The 15,095-nt window shown below is 46.4% G+C and overlaps 1 protein-coding gene across 2 annotated transcripts in view; it reads left to right on the top strand.

Annotated features, from left to right (window-relative positions):
- ghdc (GH3 domain containing) overlaps positions 1 to 15,095 on the top strand; it is a 42,517-nt gene that overhangs the window by 8,900 nt on the left and 18,522 nt on the right. For both annotated transcript variants that reach the window (XM_085966459.1, XM_085966457.1), the window contains exons 3-4: positions 4,723 to 5,335; positions 8,357 to 8,546. In XM_085966459.1, the coding sequence (XP_085822585.1) occupies positions 4,723 to 5,335; positions 8,357 to 8,546 (803 nt within the window). The remainder of the gene's footprint in view (positions 1 to 4,722; positions 5,336 to 8,356; positions 8,547 to 15,095) is intronic.

Raw genomic sequence — 15,095 nt, forward strand, 5'->3', positions numbered from 1 at the left:
CAGGTGGAGCCCTGCAGTACTCAGCAGCCAGGGACTCCAGAATTGTCGTGGTTTGCTGTGCACTTCACAACATGGCACAGCATCGTGGCTTGCAGATTCCTGAGGACCAAGTGGCTCCTCACATATCCTCCTCAGATGAGGAGGAGGAGGAGAGCGAAAACGAACATCTTGCAGAGGCCCGTCAACCAGCGGCAGCAGTACGCGAGAACATAGCTGCCTGGGATGCAAGGAACGCACTCATCTTTGCCAGATTTGCTTAGCCTAGCCACTCAAGGACTTTTGCCTCGTATCTTCTTACCTGAGCATCGACAATGGCCAAGAACCAGCTGACTCCTAGCAATTTGACCAGCAGACTGACAATTGCAAGTAATCCTAAGCCCTCAATGTGAAAGTCCCATTCGCAAAATGACACACGCCACAACTACAGCAGTAGCCATCAGATTTTTTATTAACATTATTCACCTGATGGCTTTTTCACATAAAACATCAAATTTCACCCAAGTGACTACCCTTGTGACTGTGCAGTATCTTTCTCTTATGTGTACTCCTACGTGGTGCTTCCCCTGTGGCTTCAGCAGATGTGGAGGCCCCTTGCTCACTTTCCTGCTGCTCCTGTCTTGACACCTTTGGCAGGCATCCTCTGGGGTTGCGAACCTGTGAGGGCTCGTCAATTCTGCTGCTCCTGCGGCTGTGCAGGAGTTGAGACGCCCATCTCAGCTGGGTGTGGACTCTGGTGGGGCTCTGACCGAGGGCTCTGTAGTGGCATGGAAGTGTGAGCGCTTGGAGAGGAGCCCCCACTTCCTTGATGTCTGCCACCAACTTCCCTCTCATGGGTCAGGTTCCCCTCAGCGCTTGCAAGTGGCTTGAGAGCACCTTGCTGCACATCAAGGGGGCCATGGGGACCCGTATCTGCACTGGCAGTCCTACTCAAGGGCTTCCATGAAGGTCTGATTTCTCTGCTCAGTAGATGCGCATCGCTCCTCCAGAGATGTCATTCTATTCTGAGCACTCACCATGTTTTCTGCACTCTGGCGACCTATCACCTCCATGGAGGTTGCCATCCTTTCCATGGTGATGCGTTCATGCGCCAATGACTCCACAAAGGCTCGGCTCATGTTCGCGATGGACTCCTCCATTCACTCCACACTCACAGCGACCCTGGAGACAAAACCTGTCAGAGACTCCTGCATCTGTTCCTGGAGTTCCAGCACCGCTGATCTTGTGGATGGACCCAGAGGGTCGACATGCTGCTGAGCCAAGCTGGCAGAGTCCTGCGCCCTCCGACCAGGACTCTCCACTGCTGTCCCTGTCTCCACAATCTGCTGATGCTCACTTGTGAGCTGTGATACACCAGGTGACAACACTACTCTATGTCCCGAAGTTCCCACGGAGGTGTGAGTGTCTGCACTGGTGCTGGGTGCGGTGAATTCTGCTGACACTGCGCCCTCAGAGGTTGCAGCTTCCTCTGAGGAGTCTGGGAGCTCAGGCTCTTCCTCCTGGACAGTGGGTACAGGGGCTCTCGATGGTCCTGTGGGGGAGTAAAGGAAAGAGTTCGAGATGTGAGGTCAAGTTTACATGCACATTGTATATTGCAGATGATCATTAGTCCATCTGTTAGAGCTTCCGAATCATTATCAGCGACTCATGCAATGTCAATGACAGAGATGTAAAACTATTCTGTCACCAGCTTGGTGTGATGCACCCGTCTGTCCATCCCCCACTTGCGCATCTTGTTCCACTCTGACGATTTCCAGGACCGCCTCTTCCCAGGGGGTGAGCTGGGCTACTGAGGGTGGCCCTCCTCCTGTCCTGGCTCTTTCCCTTTTATTGTGAGCTCTCTTCCTGCAATGAGGGAGACGTGGAGTTTGAGTGAGAATGAAGGAGTGAGTGTAGAGGTTCCATAGCATAGATACTTAGGAGGCAAAGATGGAGTGAGGTGGCAAGACCAAGGGCCCTCCCTGTGTGTTGTCAGTTGTTTTCATATCATCACAGTGATAGGGAGTGTGAGGGCTGCATAGTCGAATAGTTAGGTGAATGTGAGCATAGAGAGAAAGGGAATGGGTAAGGGTGCCTGGATGTCAGTGTCAAGTGGGATGTGGAGGAAGAGATTGCTAAAGCTGAGTGCTGGTGAGGAAAGGCAATGGGATCAGATTGAGGGAGATGGGAAATGCATACTCACTTTTCCAGTACGCAGAAAGTCATGAAATCTCTTCCTGCACTGTATCCAGGTTCTGCGGGTAACCATTAAGGAGTTGACCGCCTCTGCCACTTGCAGCCACACAGCCTTGGTCTGCTGGGGAGGCTTCTTCCTCCCTGATGAAGCGAAGAGCACCTCCTTATGAGCTCTAGCTCCTTCAACCAGAGCCTGCAGGGCAACGTCATCGAACCTGGGAGCAGCCCTAGGTCAGTCGCTGGCCATTGTGACTCCAGGTCCCTCTAACAGTAAATGTCAAAAGGTTGGCAGCCTGCAGAAGAAGCAAGGCTTGTTGCAGACCTTAAATGCAGCAGCAATGATGACGTCATAAGATGCGACTTTCTGACTGGAAAGACTCATTTGCCAAGGGTTCCCACACGCTGGAACTCAATTGGACAATTAATTTAAAATAGCATCAATCTCCCACATCGATTTATATTGTGTGGATAACACGAAATGCGGATTTCACGACACCAACCTGCCCCTGAATGAAAATCCAGCCCTGTATGTCTGAGGATTCTTGACTCTGATTGGTTGAAGAGCCTCGCTGTTGTTTAACCTGCTCACACATGCCACAGATTCCCTGTAGAGGGCGCCGCACTGGATCAGACGCCGGATGAACGCAAAACTCTGGGCAGCTGTCAGCTTAGTGAATGGCGAGCACTGTTCCTTCACTGCTAACCGCAAAATCTGGGCCAATGTACACTTGCATATTCAGTGAGTCAGAAGGTCGGTGGACCCCTTGATCACACCTTATCATATTATCTGGCTCAACATCGGGTGGGAAAAGAGTTTTGTCGAGCCCAAAGCTAGAAAGAGTATGGGACTTGGTTCATGGGTGGGTCTTAAGCATGACATTCAGGGTTATAACATTTAAAAATAGTTAACCCTAAAGAACAAAATCTCCTCTTTTGAGCATGTCTCTTATCTGTGTATTTCTGGCTACACATGTCTATTTCAGAGTACCTGTGTGTCAGTTTCATTGTCTGTTCTTCATTGAATAGCAGAGCAAAGGATCTGGATGCCTGTCCGTGTGTGTTTGTGTGTGTGTGCGCCTTCAGTTTACAACTGAGAAGGTGATTCATCCTTTCTTTGTGTGATAAGGCATATATCTTCAGTCCACATCAGATCAATGCATCCAGTGCTTCCTCAGTGTGTGCTCCAGCACTCCACTGATGCGAAGAAGACTGGATACCCCCTGTGTTCACAGCTCATTTTTGGGAAAGGCTATTGGTTTCAGGGGGATTTTACACGAAACTTTCATCAAACATTGACAAAATTGGAATTCAAATAAAACCATCACCAGGGCCATTGGTTGAAGCTGACAGAGGAAGTAAAATTCCAATTTGATTACAAGGGATTCCTGGATGTTTGCTGGTGTTTTGGGGATCAAATTTCACAATTTTGTCTGATTATAATTCGGTCATTTGTTTGCTGGGGACTGAATAAGTCAACTTCCTTTTTTTTATAATTACAAGGCATTACAGTGGTCATATTGCACAATTCAGGTGTTTTTAATACTTCTGTGAAAGACTTTCCATGACCGAGTCACTCCTGCAATAAACTCACACGGATGGGAGTGAAATATGTGCATCTGGACCACAGCCCCCAAAAAGAGGCTTGCAGGGACTGCAGTTGACTTATGGCCTGTTTAATGCGTGAGGCATCTAACAAAACTTAGTCAGAAAGTATTGGAAAACTTCTGAAGGATTATTACAATATGAAGGTATTATTGATTATATTGTATCAATAATTAAAAAATCTCACTGGAAAATGAAGAAGATATTGAAAGCAGTGGGATGTGATTTATTATCCTACTCGTGAGCTGATCTGACGAGAGCTGTCGTTCCAACTGAGCGCCATGAGTGGGATATCAATCACATCAGCAGGCCTTCACATTGAATGCTGTTTATACTATACATTAAAAACAAGGTAATCTTAATTCGGTAGATAGGTTAAAAAGGGTTTTGCGGCAGGGTTCAATCTTTGCAGATTCGTTCCAATTCAGCTTGAGGCAGTGATGATGCTCATTAGGCCATTTCATGTCTGACATCTACAACTTTGAATGTCTTCTTCAAACAAATTTTCAAAGAGAAAGTACAGGAAACTCTTTTTTATCCGGCACCGACAGGACCGGCGTGGTGCCGGTTTATCAAAAAGTCCAGATTACAGAGAGGTATAGTTAAAAGATACGAGAGCCCAGTACACGGCCACAGATCCAGGTGTCCCTGTTGCATAGCAACAATTGCAGGAACCCTGGTTACACAGCCACAGATCCAGGAACGGCCACTAATATGAAGTAAAACCTACCTGAACCTACTCCTGAATTTTGCTGGTTAACAGAAATTTCCGGTGTTTAGGTGCCGGTAAATCGAGAGTTTCCTGTAGTTCCAGTAATTAAAATGATGCATACGTTCCATGGAAATAACCATTATTTGCTGCAATTTCTCCAGTATTCTGAAACTGTTTGCTGTCACTGCTTCATTTTAATACTAACTAAAACTACTGTTTTATTTCCCTCATTATAGGGCTTTGGAGTGTGCTTTAATTCAATGCTTAATGCCTACCCAGAGACTGGAAATTTACAGAGGACTGCAAAGTTTTTCCACTCTCCTAATTGGAGCAATTCAGAATCGGGGATTCCAATTGGCCCCAACTGCCCCTCTCCCATGACTTCCAAGCGCAAGTTGAATATGTACTCAACACCAGCGGCTGGATTTGAAATCACTACTGAACCTGAGGCACTGTACGTTCATCTACTTTTTGCCCTGAAAGATCGAACTGTGGGAATGCTGGAGGCTAGCTTTGCTTCCATAGTTTACCACAGTTTTGCTTTTCTGGAGAATAAGTGGGAGCAGTTAATCGAGGACATTAGGCTGGGCCGAGTAAATCCCACGCTGAAGATTGCTGATGATGTTCGTCTCGGGCTCCGTGCTCAATTAAAGCCCGATCCTCGAAGGGCCTCCGAACTGGCCGCAGAGTTTGAGAGCGGATTTCGTGGGATTGCTCGCCGAGTGTGGCCCCGACTCAACTTGGTTCTCGCTGTGGCTTCTGGCTCAAATGAACTGTATGGAAGTCACCTGACACGATTCTACTGTGAAGGAGTTCCTCTTTATTCTCCAGTTTATGCAGCCACTGAAGGTAACAATGGACCGCTCAGTATCACCATGTTGCCCCAACCTGCTTTTCTGCATTTCTTGTGGTCGCTGCCTTCCCAGGGTCAGGCTAGTGAGGCAACCTGCTCCCAGACCCCATCAATGTGAGCCTGTACCCGCCTGGTAACAGAAACTTGAATTTCTGTAGCGCCTTTTAACGTAGAAAAACATCCCAAGACACTTTATAAAATGCATAAGGAAAAACGGGTGACAAGCCTAAACTGGAACGATTAGAAGGGGTGACCAAAAGCTTGGTGGATTTTAAGGAGGGTCTAAATTATAACTGCCTCGCCCAAGTTGAATTGTTCTCTCACTCACAGAATCGAGGGACATTTCACCTCATGTCTGAGTCTCAAAAATGTGGTCAAATAGTATTATAAAACTGTAGTGAAAGTAACCATATTTCCACTGATAATTGGCTCGATCACAGCACAACATCACAGGGCAGTCTCAGGATGTTCCTCAGACATAACGTTTTTTTTAAGTTAAAAACCTAAAAAGTTTAATAAACAAATGATCACAACCAGCAGTGTGACTCACAACCAGCAGTGTGACATGACACACCTCTTCAGTCATGAAGCTGACAATTGTAGGTTCTTCTGGACATCTTTATTCTACCATGTCTATGACATCAAGGGAAACTAGGCAGAAATTACAGCCCTTCAAAATACGCATAATATCCAAGAACAGATACAGTACTCAGTTAAAGCAATTTTGCAGGGCTAGATTCTCCCATTCGGTGTGTATTACATGTTCTGGCTGCTTGTACTTGTTTGTTATCTACATGGCAACAATGTGCTTCTCTCATGACTGGCCTGCACAGACCTATTTCCTACATCGGGCAAAGTCCCTCTGGAAGATTTAAATCACCAACGCAACTTATCAACACTGAGCTTGTGTGGTTATTTCCCCAGTGCAGCTGGTGTTGTGATTTCCGCCCTGCAGTGCAAACATGGCAGATTCTGGAATTGTTTCAGGCAGAAGAAATTCTGCAATATAAGTGTCATATTTAGATAACTTTTTAGGGGCAGGGGTAACATTGACTGAAGCCTCAGCACTAGCATTCTGTATTGCTCGTGTGGCAGGTGAACACCTACATCAATTGATTGGGCCAAGCAGCCTGGTTCCATGCTGTAATTGCTATGTAATTCTATGTGTGGTCCTTTTGTATTAATTCAAAATATTGACGTGCAGCTGCAGGGGCTGTTGTGTTCCTGGAATCGATCTAGACTGTTTGGCTTGTGTGGTGTTCTAGTCATAACCTTGTACAGTTGTTGACAACCTGAAGGCACATTTTCAATCTTAAAGAAAGTACAGGAGTACAGGAACAAGGATGTCTTGCTGCAGTTGTACAGGGCCTTGGTGAGACCACACCTTGAGTATTGTGTGCAGTTTTGGTCACCTTATCTGAGGAAGGATGTTCTTGCCATGGAGGGAGTGCAGCGAAGATTCACCAGACTGATACCTGGGATGGCAGGAATGACGTATGAGGAGAGATTGTGTCGATTGGGCTTATATTCGCTAGAGTTTAGAAGAATGAGAGGGGATCTCATTGAAACTTATAAAATTCTAACAGGACTAGACAGACTAGATGCAGGAAGGATGTTCCCGATGGCGGGGGAGTCCAGAACCAGGGGTCACAGTCTAAGGATAGGGGGTAAGCCATTTAGGACAGAGATGAGGAATTTCTTCACCCAGAGAGTGGTAAACCTGTGGAATTCTCTACCACAGAAGGCAGTTGAGGCCAATTCATTAAGTATATTCAAGAAGGAGTTAGATATATTTCTTAAGACTAAAGGGATCAAGGGATATGGGGAGAAATCAGGGTCAGGGTACTGAATTTGGATGATCAGCCATGATCTCATTGAATGGCGGAGCAGGCTCGAGGGGCCGAATGGCCTACTCCTGCTCCTATCTTCTATGTTTCTGTGTTTCTATGGACCCTGGCGTGGAGTAAGCTGTTTCCGATTCCCTCTGAAGGAGTTGACTCCTGCTGAGATCAGGTTTCACAAGTGCAGGCAGCCATTCATCGCCTCTCCCAAAACGGTCAGTTTTCACGTGTGAGACCAAACGGTGATTGTCAACAGGCTACTCGATCAGAGCCCAATACTTTCCAGCAGGAATCATTGGCCCGGAATTTGCGGTCAGCGGCGAAGCCAAGGCGTTCGCTGCCGGCCCCGAAGTACGCTGCGCACAAGGATCTCGCGATCCCTGTGTCAAGAACTTCGGATTTTCCGACCTTCAATTCAAACCAACGGACTGTAGTGGGAATCCCCTTGTGCGAGCTGCTGTGACGTCAACAGGCTGCCTAAGCAGCCAATCAAAAGGCAGAACTCTCACAGACAGTGGGTAAGCTCTTAAAATTGTAACTTTTTTTAAATAGTTAGCGCGAGCAAAACAAAGATTGGGCCACTCACATGGGGAAAAGGCAAACCTGAAATAAAGATGGACAAACTTAAATTTTTTTTGAAAACTTTCTTAAAAATTTTAATTTTTATTAAAATGGACAAATTTCACACTGCACAAAATTAAAATTGGTTTTTGCAGGCCCTTAACATTTGTTTAGCAGTAATAACACTCTAAAATCCCCAGTTACACCTAATCCCTTTGTGTCTAACTTTCAGTGGGGAATTTAACAGCATACTTACTGCGGAACAGCCGAAGTTTTCGTCAGTTTCATTGATTTGGCTGATTACACAGATTGCTGGCTCGTGGGGGGGTGGGTGTGGGGGCGGGACAGCGTAGCCTGTTTCGGAGCTGTCAACGACAGACCGCAACTTCAGGATTTCTGCATGCACATGCTCCAAATCCCGAAGTTGAGGTCGGTGTCAAAAGGCGGAATGACGGCGAGCGCTGCCATTTCGCCAACACCCCGGCTGCAAATTCCGTGCCATTGACTAGCAGTCAGGAGTTGGAATGCTGGCTGTTTCTTGTTTTGTTCACCTAGCCCAAGGCAGAACAAACTCGAGTATCCTTTGGTGGTAATAACTTAAAAATCTTTTCTTAGGCCTCATTGGAGTGAATCTGTGGCCAGAGAGAGAAGAACGACATTACCTCCTATGTCCACAGTCGATGTTTTGTGAATTTATTCCTGTTGATCGCTGCAATGAAGAACAACCACAAACACTGTTTATGGATGAAGTGAAAGAAAGCGAGTTATATGAACTGGTTGTCACAAACGCATCCGGTTTGTACAGGTACAAATTATAAGTTCGTTGAAAAAGATTTAAGTGACAGCCTCAGTTACTTATATTCTTTCACTTTTGCTCTCAAGATTTTTTTTTTCATTTTAACATGTTGTACAAAGTACATCCAAGGCAAAATTAAAATTATACAGCCTAAATGTTTTTCATAAATATTACTGATGATTCAGATATATTGGTGTAGAAAATGTTGTCCAGTTTAAATTGACAGACTGCATTACTACAAGCCTGTCGTGAATGTAGCTGTGGTTGCCCTGCACACCAAGGATGATGGATAGATCAATATCTGGCAAAGCAGCCTATTCCCTATCCTCTCCTCTAATTGCCATCTTAGGAGAGCACTTCCAGTTATGCCAAGGGTCAGTGCGTGAACAGACTTAAAGAAGCAGAATGTGGTTTTCAAAAGCCTTATACTCAACATGCTTTTTAATGTGTGTGAGCTCTCATTAACATTGATATGGGAACACAGGAACAGGAGTAGGTCATTCGGCCCCTCGAGCCTGCTCCGCCATTCAATGAGATCATGACTGATCATCCAAATTCAGTACCCTGTCCCTGCTTTCTCTCCATATCCCTTGATCCCTTTAGCCTTAAGAAATATATCCAACTCCTTCTTGAATATATTTAATGAATTGGCCTCAACTGCCTTCTGTGGTAGAGAATTCCACAGGTTCACCACTCTCTGGGTGAAGAAATTCCTCCTTATCTCAGTCCTAAATGGCTTACCCCTTATCCTTAGACTGTTTTCCTTGTTCTGGACTCCCATTCAATTCGATCATGGCTGATCTGTATCTTAACTCCATTTACCCACCTGGGTTCCATATCCCTCAATACCCTTGCCTAATAAAATTCTATCGATTTCAGTTTTAACATTTTCAATTGATCTAGCCTCAATAGCTTTTTGGGGAGAGAGTTCCCAGATTTCCACTACCCATTGTGTGAAAAAATGCTTCCTGGCATCACCCCTGAACAGCCCAGCTCTAATTTTAAGGTTATGCCCCTTTGTTCTGGACTCCCCCATCAGAGTACAGTATATAGTTTCTCTCTATCCTATTAAATCATTTAATCAACTTAAACACCTCAATTAGATCACCCCTTAACCTTCGATACTCAAGGAAATACAAGCCTGGTCTATGCAACCTGTCCTCATAATTTAACCGTTTTAGCCCGGGTATCATTCTGGTGAATCTGCGCTGCACCCCCTCCAAGGCCAATATATCCTCCCTGAGGTGAGGTGCCCAGAACTGAACACAGTGTCCAGGTGTGTTCCAACCAGAACTTTGTTAGTATAACTTCCATCCCTTTGTATTCCAGCCCCCTTGAATTAAAGGCTAACACTCCATTAGCCTGTTAAATCATTATTTGTACCTGTCCACTAGTTTTCAGTGACTTTGGCACATGGATCCCGAAATCTCTCTGCTCCTCCACAGTTCCTAGCTTCTCACCATTTAGAAGATACTCTGATCTATTTTTCTTCGGTCCAGAGTGGATGATCACACTGAACTCCATCTGCCACAGTTTTGCCCACTCACTTAAATCTATCAATGACCCTTTGCAACTTTCTTCTCCCATTTATACTACTTACTGTGTGTAAAGTCTGTGGGTTGTTTAGTTAATTAATACACAGACTATCAGAGTAACTTAAAACAGGACTTTACTATTCGAAGGTCAGGGCGAATCTGCCCAATAAATCCTGACACAACACTTATATACTGGTGTGGTCACCGTCGGTATTACAGTATACAGAAGCCAAACAAAGTAGTGCCACACCTAAAATAGTTCTCTTAAAGGTGAACGGTTACATACAATAGTTCTCTTAAAGGTAGACGGGTACATACACTACAATCCTCCCTTTTTAGCTTACAACATACTTATTCCCCATTAAACATAACATATAATCAACTTCATGTAAAACAATTCACAAATATAGTCTCTGCGGGAAACAGTTCACAGATTCAGTCTCTGCGGGAACAGTTCACAGATTCAGTCTCTGGTCTTGACTCGGTCCGAACAACATCTCTGTGGTGTAGCCGGTTCACATTTCTAGCGTGACTCATCCAATAGTCTTTCCCTTGGCTTAACAGCTTGAACTTCCGTCCTGCTGAACCAGCAGTGCTGACTTTTACAAACAGCTGGACTGCCTTGGTAATTTTTCCTACTTTCCAACTGATTTGGCCCCCTTCGTAGGGCCCACGTGCATGATCTGATAGAAGTGATAATGATTTAGATGGTTATCGTCTTCTGCTTCGTCTTTTTCTTTTCTGCTTCTTGGAGACTCTCTGGGCTCCCTTATCCGCTGCCAGCTGTAGTGCCACCATCTCCCTATGTTCCTTAGACTTTAAGTGCTTCATCCTGATTTCTGCACTTTGGGAGTTTTCATCACAAGCTGGGCAGACCAAGTCATCGTAATATTCCGTGTCACTCAACAGGTCATGGTAATATTCGGTGTCGTCCTGAGCTAGTCTAGCGAGAGGGCCTGCTACTTCTTCCTTACCCAACTGGACGTTAGCCGACTGTTGTTCCCTCCCTAGACATCTTTCCTGAAGAGACTTCTTCATGCGTTCATATTCATCCCGCTCTTCCTGGGTTTCCTGCCAATCCTTCACTAATGACCTCATTTGTGATTCCAATACTTCCCCTTCCATCGGGGATTGATTGATCGGGCTATTCAATCCTTCTACTGGAGCAGCTGTTTCAACATTCTGTAGTTCACATTGACGTGATTCAGCGTACTTTCGGCATCCCAGTAAAATCTGTGTTGCAACCTCAGCTATTTCCATAACTTTTGAGAGCTCCGAACTCCTTCCCTTTGAAGGTTGAAGTTCGTGTTCAAATGGTTCCCATTGCAGAGTCTTGTCTCTCAGCATATGAAGGAGTTGGCTGACCGTTAACTCTTCCACGGGGACCCTGTGGATCAGAGTCTTCTCCATTTCATCCACCTTTTCCTCCAATGCTTTCACCTTTTTTTCCTCTTGTACTTTGGCTTTAAGCGCTCGGAGAAGTTGCGCCTTGATGCTCTCTAGCTCATGTTCAGGGGCCATTCTTACAGTCTCTGTGTTTCTTACAGTTGCCTTTTCTTTCACTGAAAGAATTCCCAGTTGAATCTGTTCTTCAAGTTGTTGAACCTCGGTCATTGCCACCTCATATTTGTCTTGGGTTTCCTTCAATATTTTTATGAGTTCTTGGACATCTTGACTTTCATGTTCTGCCATGTCTTTCACCTCTAATTTCTCATCTATGGATGGAACTTCTACCGATGGGTCTGTCTTGGCCTTGAGCTCATTAAGAATTTCCTGCAGCCTTTGGACTTCTTGTTCATGTTCAACCTTTAGTTGCTCATATGCTTCCACTGAAACTAGCTTTTCGGAGGTTGCCGAGTTAACCCCCTCCAGGATTGTAGCCTGGGCCTGTTCATACTGTTCCTTCAACTTCTCAAACTCTGCTTGTAAGGAGTCGTAGAGAAGAACTGGAATAAAATCCTGGCTTCCTGAAGATTCCTCTTCATTTGCTTCGTTCTGCAAATATTCTAACTCCTGAACATCATAAGGGAGATGTGATCGGTGATTGGTCACGATGGCTCTATGGTCGCTCTCTGCTTGAGCTAGCTGCTCCTGTTGTCTTTCCAGATTCTCCCATTCGGTGTCATAGAACTTTTTCATTGTTTTCATCTCTTGTACGAGACGGTAACTCAATTGTTCTAATTGTTGTCGTAATTTGAAATAAAGTTGAGTCCGAGCTCGGTGTTCTTCCGTCATGGATATGTCCTTAAACTGAACAGACTCAGAATTCTCTGTCAAACTATGTTGTCGTTGTTCGGTGGAGATCTGTTCTGAACTTTTGTTCTTCTCTGGAGCATAAGCCTTTCTGCATGCCTTCGTTTTTCCAACCTTAGTCGGCAAGTCCATTTTAGCCTTGTCTTTCACATTTGGGTTGGTCTTATCGTCATCCGATTCAGAATCTGAGCTGATTGTCTGCACCGAGTCCTCACTCGTTATGGCTTTTAGATAGTGCCATTCCATGTCTATTTTCTTGATCCACTCCCGTCCTAGAAGTGGTGGTCCTCCCTCAGGTAGTACGTATAAGTTCATTCTTGGGTGTTCTTTACCCCTATCTCTCACCTTGACTCTTATCTTTCCCATGGGGTATACTTTATGCCCCGTGTATGTCTGCAATACGAACTTGGTATCTCTTAAGGGTATATGTGAGAATAGCTGGTGGTAATCCCTTCGATTTATGACTGATAGAGCTGATCCAGTGTCCAACTCCATTTTCACTTGGACTCCAGCTATTTTTAGCATGACCCAGATAGTTTGTAGGTCAGCTTCCTTACTCACATTGTGAATTCTCAGACTACCCAGCTCCTGGCCGTTTGGGTCTGAGTCCGAATTCTGTTCGTCTGAACTCTTCTCAGCCACCTTGTGTACCTTGTTGTACTTTTCCTGTGATGGCTTCCTTTGGTTGTTGGTCCTTTGGTTGTTGGTCTTCTTCCCTGACCGGCATACCTTAGCTATGTGACCCAGTTTGCCACATTTCCTACATTCCTGGTTCCTAAACCAGCATTGGTTCTGGTCGTGTGTTGTCTTCCCACAACGATAGCATTTTGTTGTTGTCGAGGTAATTTGATCCACACTGAGTGCCGCTGTCTTTAGCTGCATTTCCGCAGTTCCCTTCGCTGCGGCTTCGTGCGATGCTGCAACAAGGACAGCCCTGTCAAGTGTAAGGTCGTTCTCTTCGAGTAGTCGCTTTTGCGTTCCTTCCTTTGCCAATCCGCACACGAACTTGTCTCGCAATGCCTCTGTCAGATTCCCTCCAAACTGGCAGTGTTTCGCTAGTCTACGCAGTTCGACCAAGTATTCTGCGTTGCTTTCGTCTTTCCTTTGCGTTCTCGCATAGAATTTGAATCGTTCCGCCAACATCAACGGTGTGGGGTTCAAGTGATCCTTCAGAACAGTCACAATATCATCGAAAGTCTGATCCGCCGGTTTAGCTGGTGCTAGTAGATGCTTCAAGAGCCCGTATGTCTTCGCGCCCATCGAGTTTAGCAAGATTATAGCTTTGTCATCTTCTTCTATTTTATTGGCCTCACAATAGATCTCAATGCGTTCCACATACGTGGCCCAGTCTTCTACCTCGGAATTAAAATCGTTGACGTTACCACGCTTAGGCATCTTCCTCTCTTCCTGATAACACCACGAATTATTTCTTTAAATTTTCTTTTCTTTTTTTTTTCCCAAGATGGCGGTTCCCGCGAAAATGGCGGTTTCCCGCGCTTATCTTCTCTCCCCGCCCACTTCAATGGCGGTTTCCCGCTTCTGTCTTCTTCCCCGCCGAATGGCGGCTTCCCGCGTTTCTTCCCTAGCGGGAGGGATACACTTTCCCCACGGGCGACGGCCGCTGGCTTTCAGGTTCACAGCCTGCGCGTCGGCTTCAGTGCTTTCCCTTTTCTCGGCAGGGCAACCGGCGCTGGGTACACCCCGTTGACGGCGAACAGTTTCAGCCGCTGGGCTGGCTCTCGCTCAGTTCCCCTTGCTCGGGCTCTGTCTCTCTCCCGCTCGCTCGGCTCTACCGGCGCTGGGTACACCCCGTTGATGGAGAACAGTTTCAGCCGCTGGACTGGCTCTCGCTCAGTCTCCCTTGCTCGGGCTCTGTCTCTCTCCCGCTCGCTCGGCTCTACCGGCGCTGGGTACACCCCGTTGACGGAGAACAGTTTCAGCCGCTGGACTGGTTCTCGCTCAGTCTCCCTTGGTCGGCTCTGCCTCTCCCGCTCGCTCGGCTCCCAATCGCGCCTCCCAGCCCTCTTGCAGTCCGGTGCTTCCCTCCCCGGCTGCGGCTGAGTTTATCTCTTCCCGCGCCTACGTTCCCGGTCGCAGCGCTTCGTGGCTTCAGTCGCTACCCGGCCTTTTTCGCCGGTCGCGGTCTAGCTGTCTCACGACGCCGTTGCGTCCCCCAGCCTATCTGTACCGCGGCTTCCTTGCTCCATGCTGCCCCAGTCTCAGCGCCTCTGGACCCGACTTCTGTCCGGCTCCTTTCCCCCTCGACCGTGGTCGAGTGCACCGCCCTTATCCTCCGGTTATTCTTTTTACTTTCCCTTACAATCACCGTGGCCGCCTTGCTTCTCGTGCTGATCGGCTCACTCCTCACCGTGGCAGAAGGGACAGTCAGTGCCTGTTGCTGATGGAAGTCTTTGTCTCTAAATTCTTCCTCCTTTCTAGTTCTGCAGCCTCGAGTTTTCTCCCAGCAGAACGACGAGGGCGGTTGCCTCTTCTCGACGCTCGTTAACTGCTTCGGAAGCATTGTTGCCGCAGGGTACGATCGGACTCGTCGCCACTGTAAAGTCTGTAGGTTGTTTAGTTAATTAATACACAGACTACCAGAGTAACTTAAAACAGGACTTTACTATTCGAAGGTCAGGGCGAATCTGCCCAATAAATCCTGACACAACACTTATATACTGGTGTGGTCACCGTCGGTATTACAGTATACAGAAGCCAAACAAAGTAGTGCCACACCTAAAATAGTTCTCTTAAAGGTGAACGGTTACAT

This window comes from Somniosus microcephalus, chromosome 24 (assembly GCF_052327205.1).
Source record: "Somniosus microcephalus isolate GS21.2 chromosome 24, FLI_Smic_1.0, whole genome shotgun sequence".
NCBI lineage: Eukaryota > Metazoa > Chordata > Chondrichthyes > Squaliformes > Somniosidae > Somniosus > Somniosus microcephalus.